This window comes from Chrysochloris asiatica, unplaced genomic scaffold, assembly GCF_000296735.1.
Source record: "Chrysochloris asiatica unplaced genomic scaffold, ChrAsi1.0 scaffold00142, whole genome shotgun sequence".
NCBI classification, from domain to species: domain Eukaryota; kingdom Metazoa; phylum Chordata; class Mammalia; order Afrosoricida; family Chrysochloridae; genus Chrysochloris; species Chrysochloris asiatica.
The window spans coordinates 8,234,032-8,256,587 of NW_006408660.1; the positions used below are offsets into that span (position 1 = coordinate 8,234,032).

At 41.6% G+C, this 22,556-nt stretch overlaps 1 protein-coding gene across 2 annotated transcripts in view; it reads left to right on the forward strand.

Annotated features, from left to right (window-relative positions):
• The window catches only part of MGLL (monoglyceride lipase), a 186,249-nt gene that overhangs the window by 123,695 nt on the left and 39,998 nt on the right, over nt 1–22,556 (forward strand). For both annotated transcript variants that reach the window (XM_006870493.1, XM_006870494.1), the window contains exon 3: nt 21,774–21,910. In XM_006870493.1, coding sequence (XP_006870555.1) covers nt 21,774–21,910 — 137 coding nt within the window. The remainder of the gene's footprint in view (nt 1–21,773; nt 21,911–22,556) is intronic.

A 22,556-nucleotide genomic window follows, 5' to 3' on the forward strand; every position in this document is an offset into this window, starting at 1 on the left:
CCCCCCCCCAGCAAAAAGATTCACTGTGTGCTGGGTTATAAAAACACAAGTGAATTTGCTCTGTGGTTCTGCACTGATTTCTTACTGCTCCCCTGGTTTTTGTGTTTTTCTTTTGGTGTTTCTTGTGCATTTACTCCTTTGAACGTTATGCCTCCTATTTCTGTCATAATTCCTCTTATGTTTTTCTTCCTATAAGAATCTGGTATTTATTTTAGTAGAAAAAAACATTTTTGTTTTGTTTTGTTTTGTGTGTGTACAAAGGACCATTAACTCAGAAAACAAAATTCAATCAATGACATGACAAGAGCAGCTAAATTGAGGATAATCCTCCCCCAGACCCCCCAAGGGAAAATATACCAATTTCAGGGCATATATTTTTTTAGATTAAGTCAGGAAAGGTAAAACTCTTTTGACAAGCCCCATGTTATAAAAACCTAAGGCTGTGTGAGGAGAGAAAAGTGAGAGATTCTGAGAGAGGTTTTGAGGAGACCCCAAAAATACAGTTGGCTTTATGGATGTGGCTTATTGGGTTGTGGATTTGGGCCCCTCTCCATCTGTCATTGTCTTCCCTGTCATTGCTTACTGGACCTGTGGGCAGTGGTGCCATGCCGCTGCCTCTGGCCTGGAGGAACTCACCATGTGTGCCTGGAGAGAAGCTTTGTGAAATGGGAACAGCCACATGCCCCTCAACAGAGGACTAGTTAGATGATCTTCCAACCTAGAGCTATCAGTTTAGATGTGGCCGTTTGTCATATGTTGGAGATTTGTGTGTTGCTATGATGCTGAACGGGTTTCAGTGGCACTTCCAGACTAAGGATAGACTAGGAAGAAAGGTCTGCCACTGTGCTTATAAAAATTAGTCAGTTGGAAACCTGATAAATCACAACAAAACATTGTGTGATCTTGTGGTGAAAGGTGAGCCCCCTAGGTTGGAAGACTTTCAAAACACACAATGGTCACAACAGTGGACTCCAGTGGACCAATGATGCTGAAGATGACTTGGGGCAATGTGGTGTTCTGTGGTACGAGGTCACCATGAGTCATGGCCGATGCAATGACAACTGACAACAATAGGGTCTCCAAGGCATATTTCTAAGTGGGAAAAACTGAAGAACTGTTTAGGGGTCAAAGAACACCATAAAACAAAAGTGGATGGAGGCACAGCACATAAGCCTGGAAGAATACACACCACAGTGAAACTGTATGCATGTTTTTTGTTATTTAAAATAAGTAGTAATTTTAAGATCCATCTATGCATTATAATTTAGATGATAATGTATTACTTATGACTCTTCACCTGCCACAGTGCTAGACCTTGAAAGGTCCCCTCTAGATTAGAAAGCCCCAAGTGGCCATTGCAGGACAATGATCCTTTTGGCCAGGGCCTCACATTCTATAACAAAATTCTTTGAGGGCCAGTTAATGAAGTCAAGGTTTTCTTTCTCTCCATATAACAAAGCACCCCAAATTTAGTGACTTAAGACAACTCCCATTTGAAGATATTTAGGGCATGATCCTGTGAATGATTTAGTGTAGGCTCAGCTGGGCTGTTTTCCTGCCCTTGGCTGGGCCACCTTGTATATCTGCATTCAGCTCTGTTATCTGGGGATGCTCTGACTTGGCTGGCATGAGGCACTGAAGGAGAGTGGAATGTGCCTCCAGTCATCCAGCAGGCTAGTCAGGGCTTGTTCACAGGCCCCCTAGGGGCTTCAAGAGGTAGAGCCCAGGCTGTTGCCTCAGCTCAGAAACGAGAGCAGCTTTCTTTCAGGTGCATTCAGAGAAGCACAGAGGGCAGGATGTGGTGAGAAACATTTCTTGGAGCTATTTCTGATCAGAGGTTTTTTCCTGAAATGAGGATGTCTTGTTATAGTTAGGGACTTGTCTTGAAGGCTGCTGTCCAGGCAGCAGAAGCAGCATTCCAGTGCTTTCAGGTTGATTGTCATTATTCCCATCTCAGCATATACGTGTATTGTTTATTCATTGTCCTGTACACAACACCTAGCTGAGTCTCTGGCATGTTGGTCTAATGCATGACGGTGCTGTTTGTCAAGAACAGCTAGGATTTTGTTTCCCTAAATTATTTATCTATATACAAATGGAACTTTAAAAAAAAAAAAATCCATTCTTCTTTCCCCTGATGACAAAACTGTAGATGTTTTGGACAATACAGATAAATACACACACTTTAAAGTAACCTTCATCCTGCTCTCCAGAGAAGCCTATATATGAGAATGTGGGGGCGGGGACTGAAATGATTGGCTAGTGGTTCTGCCAGCTGAAGGGACACTGAACGTATGTGGTGCTTGGGATCCAGGCCCTCCGCCCACCAGTGGAGCAATGTCCCTGGCCTGGTATGCCCTCTTCCTCATTTCTGCACTGTCTGTTTGTTGTGAAGTTGATAAAATGATAACAGCTCAGTGCTGGCAGAAGCTCAGGGTCGCTTTCAAACTTGTCCTTTGCTGAAACCCCATGCCTAGCATAATAACATCTGGTTGAATGAAAGATGAAGAGAACGTGAGGTGAAGGATTGAAGATAAAGGGATTGGCATTTTCCCTTTTAAAATGAGCTTATAACTGAATTTACCAATTCGAAAAGCATTATAGCAAACACGCTATGGAACTTTTGCCTGGGTCCAGTTTAATCTGAATAGCATATGTTTGACGATCTAGAGGCCAGGACACCATAAGGTGTCACAGTTCCCATGACATAAAACAGAATAAATAAAGAGAATACTTAGAAATTTAAATTAATATGGATGATTTGGTTTCTGGCCATATAGGAACCAGAAATGTGTAATTAACTTCAGCACACACATATTGAGTGCCTGCTGCCTCTGGGAGGAGTCCTCATTTCTGTGTCATTTGCAGCAGATCACAGGCTACAAAGTGCTTAGCAAGGAGGTATGGTGACCAGAGCTCCTGCCTGTAGAAAAGCTGTCAACAGACCTGTGTTTTACAGCCCTGAATTGAGGAGTACAAGAATTTAATGTGGAACGTTCCTGTGAAGGGCAGGTATTAGAGACTAGAGAGCAATCCAAGGCCAGCACAGTCTGCCTGCTTTTTTTTGTTGTTGTTAGGTGAGGTCGAGTCTGTTGAGTGCAGAGCAGGTGATATCTGCCAAGGGCTTGGGAGTTTGACTAGAAGTTTGTGTGGCAGGCAGAGGAGGGCGGCATTTCACACACAGAGACGTCTGTTTTGCAAAAGGACAAGAGAAAGTTGCAGACTGTACCGGAAATTTCAGACCACTTGTGGTTTTGAACGTCTGAAAGTGAGAAAACAGTGTGGTTGAATGCAGCTCAGGTAAGGTGTAGCAAAGACTTCATGTGCCTGTGGAGGAGTTTGGGCTTTCTCCTGGGCAATTATTGAATAAGAAAAGCTGTCAACAGACCTGTGTTTTACAGCCCTGAATTGAAGAGTACAAGAATTTAATGTGGAACGTTCCTGTGAAGGGCAGGTATTAGAGACTAGAGAGCAATCCAAGGCCAGCACAGTCTGCCTGCTTTTTTTTGTTGTTGTTAGGTGAGGTCGAGTCTGTTGTGACCCGCAGCACCTGATGTACAACAGAACAAAACACCACCCAGTCCTGCATTATCCTCACAATTCCTATTATGCTTGAGTCCATTATTGCTACCACTGTGCCAATCCATCCTGTTAGGGGTCTCCCTCTTTTTCACTGTGTCTCCACTTCTGATGATCTGTCCGAAGTATGAGAGGCAAAGTCTGGCTATCTTGACTTCTAAGGAGTTTTCTGGTTGTACTTCTTTCAACACAGATTTGTTTGTTTTTCTGGCAGCCTATGGCACCTTTAATATTCTTCTCCTACACCACAACTCAAATGTATCAATTTCTCTACAGTCTTCCTTATTCACTGTCCAACTTTCACATACATATGAGATTACTGGAAATACCATGGCTTGGATCAAGTGCACTTTAGTCCTCAAACTGACATCTTTGCTCTTAAACACTTTAAAGAGGTCTTGTGCAGCAGATTTGCCTAATGCAAGTGTGTCGTTTGATTTCTTGACTGCTGCTTCTATTAGTGTTGATGGTGGACACATTACTATTTGTACCCAATACTTCCCTTTGGGTTTTATCAGAAAGCTGGTGAGTTTTAAGACCTGAGGGCAGACTTTGTAGTCCCATATGATTTACCTTAAAGCCAGAGAAGCTTTCCACACTCAGGAAGCTCCCAGCGTTCTGCAGCTTCCAGAGGAACTGGAACTGGGTCTGGAGTGGCCATTCCCAGGAGGGACCTGCAATATGTGCCTTCACACAGACCCATAGGACTGCTTACATGCCCAGGCAGGACTCACTTCCAACATTGTACCCCATGTGTGAGAAGGACACATGCTAGACGCTGGTAAATTAGTTTGGTAATTTTTGTAGTTTGGTAATCTATTAAGTGTGTAATAGCACTATTAAAAAGCTTGAAGTATTGTGAGAATTACCAAGATACAGAAAACACAATAAAGTGCAGTAAAATGAGGAATACTTCTATTTACATGATCTCATTCTATACCAAAAAAATGCGGTCATCTCTTTAAATGTGTTTTCTAACAAAAACAAAAGTAATCTTAAGGGTATGGAAAAAGTAGTTTAAAATGAAGTGTTTTTGAAGTCCAGGTTGGGTCAGTAATTTGCCTAAGTTGACTCATGTCCCCTCTTGTCTGGTTCTAAGTTTATCAAGATTTTGGTATCAGCACTTTTCTAAGTTGGAAACCCTTGGGGTTGCTGACCTCCTGGAGTTCTGCATGTGCCTTGAGCACAGTTTGGAATTTGCCAAGCACCCTGTTATTTTGCTGCAGACTCTTTACTCCTTGGTCTTATTGGCATCCTGGAAGTTTCTGGTGGTGAATGTCACCACCACCCCCCCCCCCCCACACACACACACAGCTGTTGCTTGTTTATAGCCAGCGGCATTTTCTGTGTATATAACTTTTGTCAGTAAGATGTGGGTGAAAGGTCCAGTATTTCTGGGTAGTTCTGGTCACTCAGGAATTGTTCAGAGCCCCCACCCATTTGATGAAAGAGAAAATGAATAGGAAAAGGGCCCCCTGTGGGCGGTGCATGGGAATGTGAATGCTAACCCCAAATAACCAGCCTCCCTCTGTTTTCTGAAACCCAAATTGTCATCCTAGAGCGTGACGCGAAGGGAAGATCATCTTGCTGGATGCCAAGAACCGTAGTTATGACACTTTTTGTCATGCTGTTTCCTCTTATTTATACAGTGGAGAGTAGGATGTTTTCAAATAAATCCTCTAAATATGAAATCCTGAGAATGCATTACTTTGAAAATGCCACACCGTTAACAGCCTTTTAGTTGGTTACATTCTAAAGCATGCTGTAGCAGCTCTTTAAAAAACCCAAGCTAAGATGCGTTTCCATAGCCCATATGCTGAATCCTGGCATCTTTATACCTTTCTCAAGCTGTTGTCAATTAGTAAAGAAGTTAATTTCTGCCTGTGTCTCCTTTGTAAAATTGGGCTTGTGCTTGGACGCCACAGAGAGCACCAAGTAAGGCTATTTGTTGGAGGTAACTCATGGCAGTAAGCACTGGGGAGATGAACACATGTTGTGTCAAATGTCCATGTGTGGAAGCTAGCACCATCAGCAACCAGAAGGAGAGGGGATGACTTTCGTTGAGGGAAACAAACTTTTCCAGGTCAACAAGCTGTGGTCTTGGACTTTTCCCAACATGCATGCTTTCTTAAATGACGAGAGGGACAGACATAGAAAATGGAAACACACAAAGGCTCCCGGGTTTTTGTCCAGCTTGGATCAAAGCACCTCGTGAGTTCTTCTACCCTCTGTTCCTGAGTCTCTCTTCCATCCCCAGTGCTTGCCTTTGGAGCGCAGTGAGCACATATTGAGGGTGATGAAATGTGTCAGTGGATGGCCAAAGATAGCATTTTGGTAGTAACAAATAGACATGTGGCCTTTCATCCTAAGAACTTTCCTTTCGTTTTCATTTGTCACTGTTTGTATTTCCATATACTTTGATATATATCATTGAAGATAGAATTTCTGCTATTGGATGTATAAAGAACACAGAAAACAACCATACCTTCATTAGAAATCTAGACTTAAAACTGTAATATCTACATTTAAAAAAACAATCAGGTTGCAGTCTCAAGTAGGGAAGAAATATGAGGAGGATGCTGGCATCCTCATTCAAATCAAGTATTGAGGTTAAAGACTGGAGTTGTTGTTGTGATGTGCCGTGGAGTCGGTTCCGACTCACAGAGACCCTCTACAGGGTTTCTGAGGCTATAAATCTTTACAGGAGCAAAAAGCCTCATCTTTCTCCCGCGGAACAGCTGGTAGTTTCAAACTGCTGACCTTGAGGTTTGCAGCCCGATTCGTAACCACTACGCTACCAGAGCTTTGTTAGTGACTACTGAAGTTGGTGCTATTCTTTTAGTATTTTGTTTATGGAAATTAAGACAGAAAAAAGTATTTGTAATTTTTTATCTTGAAGCTTATCCTAATAATTCCATGGATGTCTGTAAAAGGTATTAATCTTACTGTCATTTAAAATATAAGAACATTGAAGACAATCTCAGTGCGCCACAATAAGAAGTTGCTATTGTTGTTCCGTGCCATTGAGTTTGTTCCTACTCACAGTGACTTGTGTACAACAGAACAAAAACACCGTCTGATTCTGTGCCTCCCTCACAGTCCTTGCTGTGCCTGAACCCACTGTGTCAATCCCTCTCTTTGGGGATCTTCTTCATTTTCACTGACCCTCCACCTTACTAAGCATGATATCCTTCTCCAAGGACTGGTCTTTCCTGATAACATGTCCAAAGACAAAGTATCACCACCCTTGATTCTAAGAAGCATTCTTGTTGTACTTCTGAGACAAATGTGTTCCTTCTTCTGGCAGAATAGTTCAAATGCATAAATTCTTCTTTGGCCTTCATTCATGGCCAAATTTTGAAAGCATAAGAGGTAATTAAAAAAAAAGGTTAAAAAATTTTTTTAAAAAACATGACTTGAGTCAGGTACACATTAATCCTCAAGATATCATCTTTGTTTTTTAATATTGTTTGGTTTCTTGTCTGCTGGGCATTGATTGTGGATCCAAGTAAAATGACATCCTTGACACACATGTGTATTTTTTGTTTATCGTAGTATTGCTTATAGGTCCAGTTGTGAGGATTTTTTGGTCTTCTTTATGTCAAGGTGTAATCTGTCCTAAAGGCTGTGGTCTTTGATCTTCATCATTAGTGGTTCAAGTCCTCTTCACTTTCAGCAAGCAAGGTTGTATCATCTACAGATTGCAAGTTGTTAATGAGTCTTCCTCCAATCCTGATGCCACATTCTTCTTCATATAGAACAGCTTCTTCTTTGAACTTTTTGTGAGTTGAGTAAAGGTTTACAGACAAGGTCATCAGATTTACATTCAACAAATCATAGTTTGTTTCATCTCAATATTTGCAACCCCCTCCATGCAACAGCAGTTATCCTACTTCTTCCCTGTGATTCCTATTTGCATTCCACCCACCTTCCTATCCCTTCTCACTTTGTCCTTAAGAAAATATTGCCTTTTTTACTTGAATGATTGACCATCCTATGGTGTTGCTGTCCCCCCACCTCCACCCCTATAAACCTGTCTACTTACTGCTTGTCTGAAAATTGGGCCACGTGAGTGAGTTCCTTTCCAGACCTAAAGGGTGGTTGAGGACTATAATCTCAGGTTCTATAGTTTCTTTCTGACCACAGAGTTTCTTTGGACGCCACAGAGAGCACCAAGTAAGGCTATTTGTTGGAGGTAACTCATGGCAGTAAGCACTGGGGAGATGAACACATGTTGTTCAAAAAAAAAAACCGGTTTTTGTTTTCATTTTTAATCATTTTGAGTTTTGTTCCACATTTTCTCCCATTCTATTCGGGACCTTCTAAAGTGATCCCTTCCAGGGCATTTGGTGATGGTAGCTGGGTACCACCTAGGTCTTCTGTATGTTCACATGTCCCATTAGTCCATTGAACTAATTGATTCCAGGCCTCCTCAATTCTTGTCACACTTCTTTCTTCCGCACATGGAGAGACCAATAGCTGCACCTTATGTGGCCACTCATAAGCTTTCAAAGTCCCAGATGCTACTTAGCCAAATAGGATTTAGAACATTGTCTTTGTGGACTGTGTTATTCCTCTTGACCATGGTGTCCCCTGAGACTGTGGTCCTGAGCGCCTAAGCCCAACAACTCATTGCTTTAAGATGTTTGATAATGTGTTTGTATGACAGTAAATACTCATGTACAAACATCTTCTTTCAAACTCTTTTTTTTTCTTTATCTTTTAATTGTGAATTGAGTGAAGACAAGATTATCAGCTTTACATTCAAGAAATCATACACTGTTTCATCTCAATGATTACACTCCCCTTCCTGCAACAGCAGTTATCTTACTTCTTCCCTGTGGCTCCCCACTTATATCTTATATTTCACAAATGAAAAAAGCAAAAATATTTCATGTGCACTTACAAAACAAAAAGTATATATTCATTTAAATGCCCAAAGGACACATTCTGCAAGCCAGCCTCCTGCTCATAGGCACACAGCCTTACTCAAGTCCATGGCCTAGAGCCCACAGCTGCTCTGTCTCTCCATGCCACTACCTCTGCCACCATCTCTGCTGTCTACACTTCCTAGGTAAAGATCACACGTTCCATTCATGCTCTTCCTTCCTGATGGTCCTGGTATCATCTGTTCCTGAAATGAAAGGTTAGTTACTCCACATTTTAGTTAGATATCTTCTAAAATTTCAGTTACAATTAATCACAATTAATCCTGTTAACAATTACTCATAATTTAATCATAAAATCCTGTCACCACCACCACTCATCCCCTTTCATCAGCTCCATCTGTAAAAGAGGAAAACTAATCAGTAGGGATTCTACCTTACCCACCTCACTCTGAAATTAAATACACACATTAGCGTTTGTAAGCCAGCCGCTTCATGTCTTGATAGCCTCCCCCTATTTTTGATAGCCAGCGTTTAAATTGCCCATGTCTATCATGGTGGCTATGAGTCAGGCTGTTAACCTCAAGGTCAGCAGTTCGAAACTACCAGCTGTTCTGCCTGAGAAAGATTAGGCTTTCTGCTCCTGTAAAGATTTACAGCCTTAAAAATCATCTGCAGGTCACTCTGAGTCGGAGCTGGCTCCACGGCATAATACTACCACCACCATCAACTCAGTACACTGAGGAAACAAGCTTATTCCTTGATATGAAGAATCCTTCCATTCTGGTTGGGATTTTGAGCAACTGCATACATAGGCAAAAGTCCACTTCATCAAATTGTAGCAATTTACACTTGCTTTATCTTTATCTGGTTGAGTTCTGGTCAGTTAGTCATCCAAGCCAGGTCAAATGGGTACTAGCTGCAAGTTTGGGAGTTCACACATACCTCTCTGCACTTCAGACCAGTTGGCAGCTTTACTCTCAGCCCTAGTCAGATTTCACTCATTCTTCCTAAACTTCACATCAGCCAGGTCTTCCTTTTCTCTCTCAAGTATCAATGGAACATAGCCAAAGTCAGCCCATGTCTTCTTTGCTGCATTTCCCCCACTCACAAGTAGACCCAGGTGGTTACCAGCGAGCATACTAGACTGCTCTCAAGTTCTCTTTAAGTTTCAGTCCTAGGTGGGGATTTTCCGTGATAGACTGACTTTTCTTGCCTTCATGCCTCAAACGCAAACAACTTGCTTGAAAATCAAACAGTCCACTTGTTTTCTGTAGGTCTTTCTTTCAATAAGAATCTTGTATACTGCCCTCCCTGTCATCCGAACCAACATATGTCTGTCCTCTAGGCAGTGAATTACTCTCCTCTCCTTGCCACTCCTGGACGCCAACAAAGAATGTTTCTTTTAGTAGGAAAATCTTTTCTTACGCTCTTATAATAATGGTCTCATACAATATTTGTCCTTTTGTGATTGACTAATTTCATTCAGCACAGTGTCCCACAGGTTCATCCATGTTATGAGATGTTCTGCAGATTAATCATTATTCTTCAAAGTTGCATAGTATTCCATTTGTTTATCCATTCTTCCATTGATGGGCATTTAGGCTCTCTCCATCTTTTTGCTCTTGTGAATTGTGCTGTGATGAAAATTGGTGTGCATATATCCACTTGTGTCCTGGCTCATAGTTTTTGAGGATATGTACCAAGTAGAGGGATTGCTGGGTCATACAGTATTTAAGTTTCCAACTTTTTGAGAAGGTGCCATACCATTTTCTACAGTAGTTGTACCATTTTATAGCGCCACCATGGAAGGATGGTCCCAATCTCTCCACACCCTCATCAGCATTTGTTGTTTTCTATTTTTGCAACTTTGCTATTAACACTAGATTAAGATGATATCTCATTGTTATTTTGAGCATTGTTGTTGTTGTTGTTATGTGCCGTCGAGTCAGTTCCGACCCATAGCGACCCTGTACAGGGTTTCCGAGGGTGTAAATCTTTACGGGAGTAGAAAGCCTCATCTTTCTCCCGCGGAGCAGCTGGTAGTTTCAAACCGCTGACCTTAAGGTTCGCAGCCCGATTTTGAGCATAGTGGTTACAAATCAGGCTGCAAACCACAAGGTCAGCAGTTCGAAACTACCAGCTATTCCGTGGGAGAAAGATGAGGCTTTCTGCTCCCATAAAGATTTACAGTCTTGGAAACCCTGTACAGGATCTCTATGAGTCAGAATCAACTCCACAGCACATAACCACCACCAATGCCTAATTTTACTGCCATCTCTGAGGGACAGCTTTATTGGGTATGATTCTTTGTTAGAAGCTTTTATCTGTCAGAGTTTTGTATATGTCCTCTCATTGCCTTCTTACTTACATACTTTCTACTGGGAAGTCAGAAGTTAATCTTACTGATTTTCTGTTGTAGTTAACTTTTCATTTTTTTCTGAGCTGCTCTTTGGTTTTGAAAAGTTTGATTATGATATGTCTTGGTGAAATTCTTTGGGGATCTATCCTGTTTGGGTTTGTTCATGGTGTTAGTGATGTTTTCTTCCAACAACTCTTTGACAGTTTTCTATGTGCTTTTTATTGTCTCTTTCTGTTCTAGAATCCTAATCACCCATGAGTTATTCCTCTTCATGGTGTCCCATATAACTCTTTGGTTTTCTTTGGATCTTTTCCTTCCTTTTTCTGAGTGTTCTTCTAGCATAGTAGTTTTGACAGATTTATCTTCAAGCTCACTAATTTGGGCTTCCATTGCTCCAATGTATTGTCCATTTCTGAAATCTTAGCATTAATCTTTGGGATTTCTGATTGCAGATTTTGTATTGCTTCAAAATGTTCATTTATTTTGTCTGTTTGTTCTTGAAATGTTTTCCTAAATTCTTCTAAAGTTCTTTTTGTGTGTGTTCTCCTTGCTTTCCTCAATCTTTCTGTTGATCCTTTGTAAGTACCTGAATATTATTATTCATTTGAATTCTTTTCAGTTAGTTCAGTTATCTTCCTCAGAAATGATTTTTGGATTTGTACTTGGTCATTTGTGCCATTCTGTCTTGTTTCTTTGTTTGAGCTAAAATTGTTGTGTCTGGGACATTGTGGTAATTTCACAGTTGTGTTTTATTGATTGTTGTATGTTGGTGTGTTCTTAGGCTCTCACCAATGGTTTCCTATTGGTGTAGTTAGAGAGTGGAAGTGTCTGCCCTGCTCTCTGCTGTTTGTGCACCTCAGTTTAGGGTGGGTTTGGCTGGTGTTGGTCACTGATCACGTGTTATGTGGTATTATTGTTGTTAAGTGCCACTGAATCAGTTCTGACTCAGGTTTCCCAGGAGCTGCTGGTGAGTTTGAACTGCTGACTTTGCAATAGGGTGGAGTTGCAGAGAGTACAGTGGTGGCAGGGCTGTATGGACACAGTTGCTGTGTCCTGTAGGATGGGAAAGGGGAGAACATCTCCCCACTGCCACTATCACCACAAACACACACACACCAGGAAGCAAAAAAGAAGTAGAAAATTTTTTTTCAACAGTAAGACAGCAGAAAAAAGAATATAATAACTACAAAGAGAAAAGAGGGACAGGAAAATGAAGCTATAGAAAATAAAATAAAAGGAAGAAATAAAAATAACCCTTAGAAAAAATGGGGAGAAGGAAGATAAAAAGAGAGAGTAGAGAATGGTAAAGAAAGATCAGAAGGTCGGTGGGAAGAAGAGTGGGAAATGAGAGATAGAAGAAAAGAAGGAAAAACAGAAACAAAGATGTTTTTACCAGAAGTTGGTGTCAAACCTGTTCTTCAAATGGTTTCTAAATTCAGGTGAGATATACTTAAGGTCTCGTGGACTGTTTTAATTTTCTTCAGCTGCAACTTGAACTTGCATATGAGCAATTGATGGCCTGGTTCTCAGTTGGCCCCTGGCCTTGTTCTGACTGAAGATACCGAGTTTCTCCATCCTTTCTTTACACAGATGTAGTTGATTTGATGCTGTATATTCATTTGTTTGTTTGTCATATTGTGGCAGTTTGCATGTTGCTTTGATACTAGGAGCTCTGCCAGCAGTACTTCAAATGCCATCAGGGTTAGCCCTAGTTGACAGGGTTCAGCAGAGCTTCCAGACTAAGACAGATTGGGAAGACAAGCCTGGCAACCTACTTCTAGAAAAATTGGCCAGTGAAAACCTTATGAATAGAAGTGGAACGATAAGAAGTAGTTAAGTGAGTTTTTATTTATCCTCCTGATAGGATATTATGCAGTAAATATAAACTGCTGCTGCTGCAAATGCTGTCGAATTGGTTCCAACTCATAGCTCCCTGTATAAGGTTTCTAAGGAACAACTTGTGGATTTGAACCTCCAACTTCTTGGTGCTTATTCTACAGTGGTGCACCAGGACTCCAATATAAACTATAAGTGTGAATTATGTAACAATATATGTTGAATTCACTATGAACTCTGAGTCCCTAGTACTTAGCAAAGCCCTGGCATATAATAGGCATTTAGGAAATGTTTGTTAAGTTCAAAATACCTCTTCCTGCACCAGCGCCACACAGAGGAAGCACTTGGACGATCTCCCTCGTCTTGTTTTGATTAGCCCCAGGCATTTGGATTCTGCCTAACAGGCAGAGCATTTATTTCTCCAGTGTTGCCTTCTCTGATTAAAACTGACCTTTACAAAAATGGTGGTCCTCTTCCCATCCTTGGCGGTCAGCCTTTGCCTGGTCTCACCCAGCCTCTAGCCCTCTAACCTGGGGCAGCTTTTAGTCCAGCTCTGCCCTTCATCCTCCTCCCTGCATTGCCTCCACCTGGAAGACTTTTTTGTCCTGAAAAGCTGAGGCCCAGTTTACACGACTCAGACCAGGTTACTTCCTCTGAGATGTGCCCTTCCTTTACGATTCCCCTCTCCAAACCCTCACTCTTCAAATGGTTTCTAAATTCAGGTGAGATATACTTAAGGTCTCGTGGACTGTTTTAATTTTCTTCAGCTGCAACTTGAACTTGCATATGAGCAATTGATGGCCTGGTGTAGGGCCTGGGGCTCCCACACAACCCCACCTTCCTCTCTTGCATTTACCAACTACAAAGTGAGACCTACAAGCTGATGACAGTCCCAGCCAGTCCTTAAAGGGCTTCTGTAAGAACCACTCAGACTTTTTATTAAATGGAATTAGTGGACAATTTCTAACTTCTCTTGAACATTTACAACCTCTGACCACACCAGACCCATATCTATGGTCTACTGAAGGTAGAAAGCTGCAGCCCTGAGACAGGCAGGACTCAGCTGCTGCGTTGGTGACCCTCCCACAGAGCGTGAGTTGTATGCACTGCCCCAGGGGCTGCATCTGTGCTTCACATGAATCTCTCTGTGTGCTGCCTGCCATAGGCACATGGCCAACGTGTCCTTGGGGAACTGAAGCTGCCAACAAGATGAAAATTGCTAATGAACAAATCTGTGTCACCTGCAGTTATGTGCAGGGCTCTGGGCCTCAGCAAGTGTAAGAAAATGACGTTTCACCTGTCTGAGCATCACCTGCAGAGCCCCAGTCCCAAAGCCCTCCGGAGCCCACCAATGCCAGTTTCAAGAGATTTCTTCTAGAATGTTTCTCATACTTTGGTATACATTGTACATGAACTCACAGAAAATAGTATAATTTTGTGGGTTTGAAAAACCTGAATGGTGATATAATATAGGTGTCATTCAGTCATTTGGGATTTTTTTCTCTTGATAATGTGTCTCAAAGGTCTATACAGAAAAAAAAAAAAAAAAAAGCCTTTCCAGGCCAGTTCCCTTGCAGGCTACTGAAATGAGGCCAGACATAAATCATGTTTATGATGGGTGAGGGCAAGAGGGGTTTCTTTCAATTTTTGTTTCCATCATTAATGCTTACTGACTACTCATTCTGTGTCCAGCACTGTTCTGAGCATGTCACTTCTCTTTGGAATGGGCACAAATACGGATCTCTTCCAATCAGTTGGTGACATAGTTGTCTCCCAAATTTCTTGGCATAGATGATTGAGTGCCTCCAATGCCACCTCACTTTGTTGAAAGATATTAATTTGTATTTCATCACTTCTTGGTGCCTTATTCTTTGCCAATTCCTTCAATGAACCTTGGACTTCTTCCTTCAGTATCGTTGGCTCTTGATCATATGGTACTTCTTGAAATGGTTGAACATCAACAATTTCCTTTTGGTACAGTGACTCTGTATATTCCTTCCATCTTCTTTTGATGCTTTCTGCATAATTCAATAATTTTCCCAGAAAACCCTTCAATCATGAAAGTTGAGATTTGAATTTTTTCTTCAGTTCCCCCAACTTGAGAAATGCTGAGTGTGTTCTTCTCTTTTGTTTTTCTGATTCCAGATATTTACACATTTCATTGTAATATTTGACCTTGTCTTCTCAAGCTGACCTTTGAAATTTTTTGTTCAGCTCTTGTACTTCCTCATTTCTTCCATTTGCTTTAGCATCTCTACACTAGAGAATAAGTTTCAGAGTCTTTCTTCCTATATGATGTTCTTTATGTTATCCCACAACTCATCTGGTCTTAAGTCTTTAATGTCTAATGTATCAAATCTGTTCTTCAGATGATCTCTAAGTTCAGGTGGGATATATTCAAGGTCATATTTTGGCTCTTGTGGACTTGTTTTCATTTTCTTCAGCTTCAGTATGAATTTGCATATGAGTAATTGAAGGTCGTTCCACAGTGTACCCCTGGCCTTGCTTTGGCTGATGATATGGAGCATTTCCACCATCTCTTTCCACAGATGTAGTCAGTTTGATTTCTGTGTATTCCATCTGGTGAGGTCCATGTGCATAATCGTCTTTTATGCTGTCTAAAGAAGGTATTTGAAATGAACAAATCATTGGTTTTGCAGAATTCTGTCATGTGATCACCAGCATAATTTCTATCACCAAGACCATATTTTCCAACTAATGATCCTTTCTCTTTGCTTCCAACTTCTGCATTCCAATCATCAGTAATGATCAATATATCTTGATTGCATGTTTGATCAATTTCAGATTGAAGAAGTTGGTAGAATTCTTCTATTTCATCCTCACTGGCTGTAGTGGTTGATGCATAAATTTGAATAATAATGGTATTAACTGGTCTTCCCTGTACACACATGTATATTATCCTATCACAGACAGTGTTGTACCTCATGACTGATCTGGATATGTTCTTTTAGATGATGAATGCAAAACCATTCCTCTTCAGTTTGTCATTCCCGGCATAGTAAAACATGTGGTTGTCAGATTCAAAATGGCCAATACCAGTCCATTTCAGCTCACTAGCGCTTAAGATATCAGTTTTTGTGTTCCATTTCATTTTTGACAATTTCCAATTTTCCTAGATTAATACTTCGTACATTCCATGTTCCGATTATTAATGAATGTTTACAGCTGTTTCTCTTCATTTTGAGTTGTGCCCCATCAGCAAATGAAGATCCCGAGGGCTTCATTCCCAAAGGATTTACTCCATTCGTGTCATCATAGTCAACTCTACTTTGAGGAGGCAGCTCTTCCCCAGTTGTATTCTGAGTGCCTTCCAACCTAAGGGGCTCATTTTGCAGCACTATATCTGACAGTGTTTCTCTGTTATTCATAAGGTTTTCAGTGACTAAATATTCAGAAGTAGTTCGTCACTCCTTCTTAGTCTGTCTTCATCTGGAAGCTCATCTGAAACCTGTCCACTATGGGTGACCCTGCTGGTATTTAAAATACCCACAACATAACTTCCAGAATCACAGCAACTCACAAGCCACCACAGTATGACAAACTGACAGACGAGTGGTGGAGCCATTCATTGGAAACGCTGTATAAGGTCACTATGAGTCAGAACTGACTTGATAGCAGTTAACAACAGTAGGTACTAATATTATCCCTACTTTGCAGACAAGAAACTCAGTCCCAAGAAGTTCAAAACCCTGCCTAAGACTGTGCATGAGGGAAGAAACAATAACAGACATATTACTTTGATTTAAGGGGGTTTTTTTTCTCCACTAATCATAAAAACAATTGGTTAAATGTTCACTGTTGAATTGTTTTGTTTTGGTTTCACTAGAAACTGTTCTGCAGCATTGTAAGTTTGTCTTTTCCTGATTAAAAAAAAAAAGGTAGACAATAACAAACCCATTACCACATAATTTAATTTAAAAAAAGTCTGTGTGCTTCTTTCATTTGAATTTCAAGATGTCTCAGAGCTACAAATGATTAAAGGACTAAATTTTCAGGGGTTACCTTCTTAATGCTAATTCTGTAACCATTAAATATCCATCACCATGGAAACTTGTATTCATTAAGAAAAAAAATATTTGAGCTTTCTATGAAACCTTCAGACCTCAGAAGCATTTCTTTATTAATTTTTTCCTTCATACTTGGAGACTCCATTCCTCCAATTTGTAAGTTGTTTATTAAATTGAGAACCATATATTATTGTTTTGAGCTAATTCAAAGGTTTATTTTCTTTCCACTTTGAGACACTTGTTTTTAGAGACAAAATGATCTCCCCAGAAACATGACCAGCCCCCACCCTAGTCCACCCATCAGCTTGTGACATCCACCACCCTACATGGCCCTGGCTCTCGCTAAGGTTGGAGCCATGCAGAAGCCATCAGACCAGAAGAACATGCAGAGCCAGGTCCTGGCCACACCTGAAAGGCCAAGAACTCCTTCCATACCCAGTCACCCTGTCCCCTGAGCCCAAAAGAGTTCTTCTAGGAGCAAGCACAATAACCTCTGCTATCTTCTGAGTTAGAACCAACTATTTCCGGATCAGATGCCCTGACCCCAGACAACATCTAGGCCAGTAAGAACTCCATCTAGGAATGAGCACCCCACTCCCTCCTCCACTGCCCCCCAGCCCTATCATCTCCTTGTGCGGATACATACCGAGTGCCTTCTTCCCAGAGTTTGCTCTCTCTAGGTCCTGCCCCTGCCCCACTCTTCACCTTTCTTTGTTTTTCCCCTTCTCTTGTTTTTTTATACTTGCTTCCCCTGCCTTTCTTTTTCCTTGTTTCTTCTCTTTTTCCCTTCCCTTCTTCTTTCTTTTATATTTTCTCTTAGTTTTCTTTCTTTATGATTGTCTTTTCTTTTACTCCCTCCCTGTTTTGCTTATTGTATTTCTACTTTTTCTTAAATCTTCCCTTGTGTTTCTTTTTAGTTATTGAATGATTTTTCCTTGCTGTTGTTAGCCTGCTTTCTTCTCACTTGTTTTTTTATTGTTATTATTTTCCTTTTTTGTCATTGTTTTGGCCTTTTCTTGTGGTTTTTTCCCCTGCCCCACCCAATTGGAGACAACTGTGTCCACAGGCCCAGCCACACCCATACATGTTTCTTGAATGAAGAGGAAGGCAATATGCAATTGAATAGCCAGGCAGGCTGTACATGTGTGGGAAGGAGAGTGGAAGTATACCCACAAATACACATGTGTGTGCATGTGCTTTACAGAGAATATTTGTACTTGGGTATTTACTTTTGTTGAAAATATATCCAAGAATGTGGAGATGCATACAGGGGTCAAAGTTATAAAACTTGTTGTTAAATCAATTCCGACTCATAGCGACCCTGTATAGGGTTTGCAAGGAACAGCTGGTGGGTTTGAACCACCAACCTTGTGATTAGCAGCCCAGTGCTTATCCCACAGCATCACACTAAGACTCTAATTAGATGAAACAAAATGTGTATGCCCTGTTGAATTTAAATTTAGTATCTGCTCTGTAAACCTTCACCTGGTTCACAATAAAAAGATTTTTTTTGAAGCAATTGAAGAAAACTTAAAGATATGGAAAGATGTCCAATGTTCATGTATTAGAAGACTTAATATTGTTAATATGCCCCTACTACCCAAAGCAATCTATAGCTTCAGTGCAATCCAAATAAAAATTCCAGTACTCTTCTTTACAAAAATGGAAGAACCAATCCTCAATTTTATATCGAATGGCAAGAGGCTCTGAATAACTAAGGAAGTATTAAAAGAGAACAACAAATATTAAAAGAGAAAAAGAAAGTAGGACTCATTCTTGCCTGCTTTCTTTAAAGCAAAAGTAAAGAGGGTATGGAATGTTCTAGATTAAAAGAGATGAAATAACTATAACAACCAAATGTAATAAGTGAAGTGTATGTCCTGGTTCTCAAAAAAAAGACCTTTAAAATACTTACAATTGGGAGATTTGAAATTTTGGGCTGAGTAAATGAGCCTAGGTGTGGCGTATAGGATAGTCACTGGACTGGTAACCACAAGGTTGGCAGCTCAAGCTCACCAGATACTCTTGGAAACCCTATATAGGGTTGCTATGAGTCAGAACTGATTCAATAGCACACAACAGCAACATTAGACAGTACTAGGGAACTATTGGAACTATTGCTAATTTTCTTAAACATGAAAGTCGTATTGCAGCTACTAGGAGAATGTCTTATTTTAGGAGATGCACTTTGAAGTGTTTGGGTGAAGCATCATGAGAGCAAAAGCAAATTAAATGGTAACAACTTTTTAATAAAAACAGAGGGTATGTAGGTGCTTATTAGAGGAGCCCTGGTAGAATAGTAGATTATAAACTGAGCTGCTAACCCCAAGTTCAGCAGTTCAAATCTACCAGCTGCTCTGCAGGAGAAAGATGAGACTTTCTGCTCCCTAAAGATGTACAGCCTCGGAAACCCTCTACAGGTTGGCTATGAGTCAGAACTGACACCACGGCACATAACCACTGTTGTTAGGTGCCATTGAGTCGGTACCAACTCATAATGACCCTATGCACAACAGAACAAAACACTGCTATCAGGTGCTTATTATAATATTCTTTCAATATTTTTATGTGTTTGAAATTTTTCATAGTAAAAGTTGCAGGGGAAAAAACGCTGAGGAGGAGCTGTACTTCAGGTGTTGAAAGCTCTCCATTGTATATTGTTGCGTGAACAAAGCAAAGTGGAGGGTAGGATATTAGTTTACCTCTAAAAGGGGAGCCCTGGTGTGGTGCTATGAGTAGTTAGTTAACGCACTGGACTACATGGTTGATTTGAACTGCAAGGTTGGCAGTTTAAGCTCACCAGCTGCTTCTCAGAAACCCTATACAGGGTCGCTATGAGTCAGAACCAATCCCACGGCACTTAACAACAATGAAAGGGTGCTATAAATAAGGATATGTAAATGCATCTGCTTATCAAGAGACTCTGGAACAATTTCCAGGAAATTGTTCAAGGAAAGAATTTAGAGGAAGATGGGTGAATGGGAGGACAGGGACAGAACTGAGAAAAAGATCTCAGTGTATACCTTTTGTACCACTTTGACTTTTAAAATTAGAATGAGTGAATAACAGAGAAAGGAGACTAAGAAAAAAGTAGTCTGAAAGGAAGGAAGAGAACCAAAGAAGTCTATTTCCATATGAGTCCTGTCACAGTGTGTGTGTGGTATGAATGAGCAGAGAGCTGGGAAGCAGATGAAGATGGAGAAAGGGCCATTGGCTTTGGTCAACAGAGGCCAGTCGTGACTCAGCTGAGGAGTGAGACAGGACTTCACCAGAGAAAGGAGGTTGGGGAAAGTGGTCAAGGGCTTTAAAGAGTATAGGTCACTTTTTAAAGAGTAAAGGGAAAAGGAGAAAGAAGATGGCTGAAAGGGTGGAGGATGGAAAAAGGAGGAAAATGGGATGTATCAGTAAGCCAAAGATGGAACCTTTAGAGAGGGAGAGAATGGAAGGCAAGAGCTGGCCAAGGGTGATTACAAAAACACTCAAAAAACTCATTGTCATTGAGTCTGGCATGCTTGAATTTTAGAAACAAAATGTAAAGTGAAAAAGCAAATCATAGAAAACTGCAAAGTCCAACACCATTTTGAAATGCTAAAAAATAAAATATATTTTAGAGATTTATACCTCTGTAAGATCAGAAGTACAGAGCAGTAGAACTGCATTTTAGGGCTTTATAAATCTTTATGAGAGCAGACAGCCTCATCTTTCTCCCCTGGAGTGGCTAATAGGCGAGGCCTTGTTAAAGGAGGACAGGGAAGAAGGTTGAGAAGAATCGTGTTGGGTAGTCCCCATATTTCCAAAAAAGAAAAGTAGCAGTATCTGCTCAAAGTCATGAATACTGTGCACGTTTGGGGAGAATGGAGACATTGGAAAGAGATGCTGAGATGAATTTGTTTGGCAACCAAGTATGTGTGAAGGGGCCCCAGTGTTTCCTGTTCCTCAGCTGTCAGGGTGACCCTGCCAGGCAATCGGTGCAGAAAGGGACGGATGACAGGGGTTAATCCAGAGTGGAAGATATCCAAGGTTAAAAATCAAAGGGGCAAAGGAAATGAGTGTGCTACTGAGAGAGTGGTGGAACTGGTAGACTGTGGCTTGGCGGAGTGATCAGAGACAAGCAGGCTGGTCAGTCAGGAAGACGGGAGATGTGGGGGCTTGTGGTCTAGGCAGGAGTGAAGGAGACAAGGGCAGTAGGAAGCACAGGAGCGTATGGTCACGAAGAGTGTTTCAGGGTTATAGTCTGGGCAACCGGTCAGGTCCAGCCCACACCCTTCTTCTCTGTAAGTGAGCATTATTATCTTAGCATCCTCAAAGAGGTGTGAGGCTTGGTGCATAGCCTCTTAACAGGAGCGTTTGGAGCAGAGATGCTCTTGCTGTGTGGCCCCAGCTCTCTGTGAGCGCTTTCTTTTTGCAGCTTCAAACCCTCCCATCAGCTGCTCTCAGCCAGCACAGGGAAGCTGGGCCAGCTCCTGGTTTCTATAGCGACCGATGCACTTCAAAGGGAGAAGTAGAGGGACACCAAAGAAATAACAAAGGGGGAGCCAACAGCACAGATACTTGACACATAAAGAATCCAGGAGGGACGTAATGTGACCTAGTTTTATGGCTGTTGGGAACATTTCTGGCAGTCATACTTGACGGTTTTATTTATCATAGTCTCTTCAACTAAAGCTATAAAGGGGAGTGACAAAATGCAGCACTGTTTCTGGTGAAAGCCTAATATTGAAGCTCAACTCTGAATTGCTGGGAAGACTCAGAAAAATCCTGAACCTCACTTCTCTGACCCCCAACCTCTTTCTCTCGATGCCTGCCATCTCCTTCTTTCTGGCTGCACTCAGGGCCTTTGCAGTGGACACCTCCTGGTCAGCACTTCAGGCAGCTTTCTTAGCCACTCTGTACCCCCATGGGGAAATGCCTGACTTTGAAGTGTGTTTGTTGAGGACTGAGTTAGATGACCCATCCCAAGTTCCTGACCCAGTAAAGTGAAAGGACCTCAGTAAAGAGAAGCTGGTCCTTTTGGTGAGGGGCTGCCAGGTATGGGCAGAGTCAATACCAGTAATGATGATTTTTTTTTTCCTTCCCTTCCAGTGGGCCATGGACAGAGTGAAGGGGAGAGGATGGTGGTGTCTGACTTCCTAGTTTTCATCAGGGATGTGCTACAGCATGTGGACATCATGAAGAAAGACTACCCCATGCTGCCCGTCTTCCTTCTGGGTCACTCCATGGTAAGCAGACCACAGAGGACCTGGCTCCACTCGGGCCTGCCCAGCCCTTCCATGGGGGAGTAGGAGGCCAGTGCCCTTTGTCCCCCTTGCTGTGGAGTTCCCAGGCAATTTAGTGCTTAGGAAACTGTCCAGGTTCAGGCCCTGGAGACAGGCCCGGAGAGAGCTATTCATTCCTCATGGTTGTCGGCCAGATGCCAGCTAGGCCCCAGAGCCTCAGCGCCTCACCCCGTGCTCACCAACTGACCCGGAAACTGATCCTTTTAGCTACATTGGCACTTGGTGCTGTTTCATCTTGAGGATACTGAGGGCACTTCTGCTTCCTGCAGAGCCACTTCTTGGAGAGGGGGCTGTCCCTGGTTAGTGAGAGGTCCAAACTGCCAAAGGGTGCCCGTCTTATTCAGGATTGGACAAGAACTGAGGACAAAGGGGCCCTGGTGGAAACAGTTCCTGAAATGTTGCTCAAAATCCTTTTCACCTCTTACATGCATAAAATCCTCTAAGAATCAACCAAGTGTAATTTTTAAATTGGGGTTCTCAACTGGCAGCCTCAGGCTAACTCCATATAGAGACATAGATGCTCACCAGTATTTTTAACATCTTGAATTTGAATGCAGGCCTCCTGCCCCCTTTTATCAGAGCCTGGCTC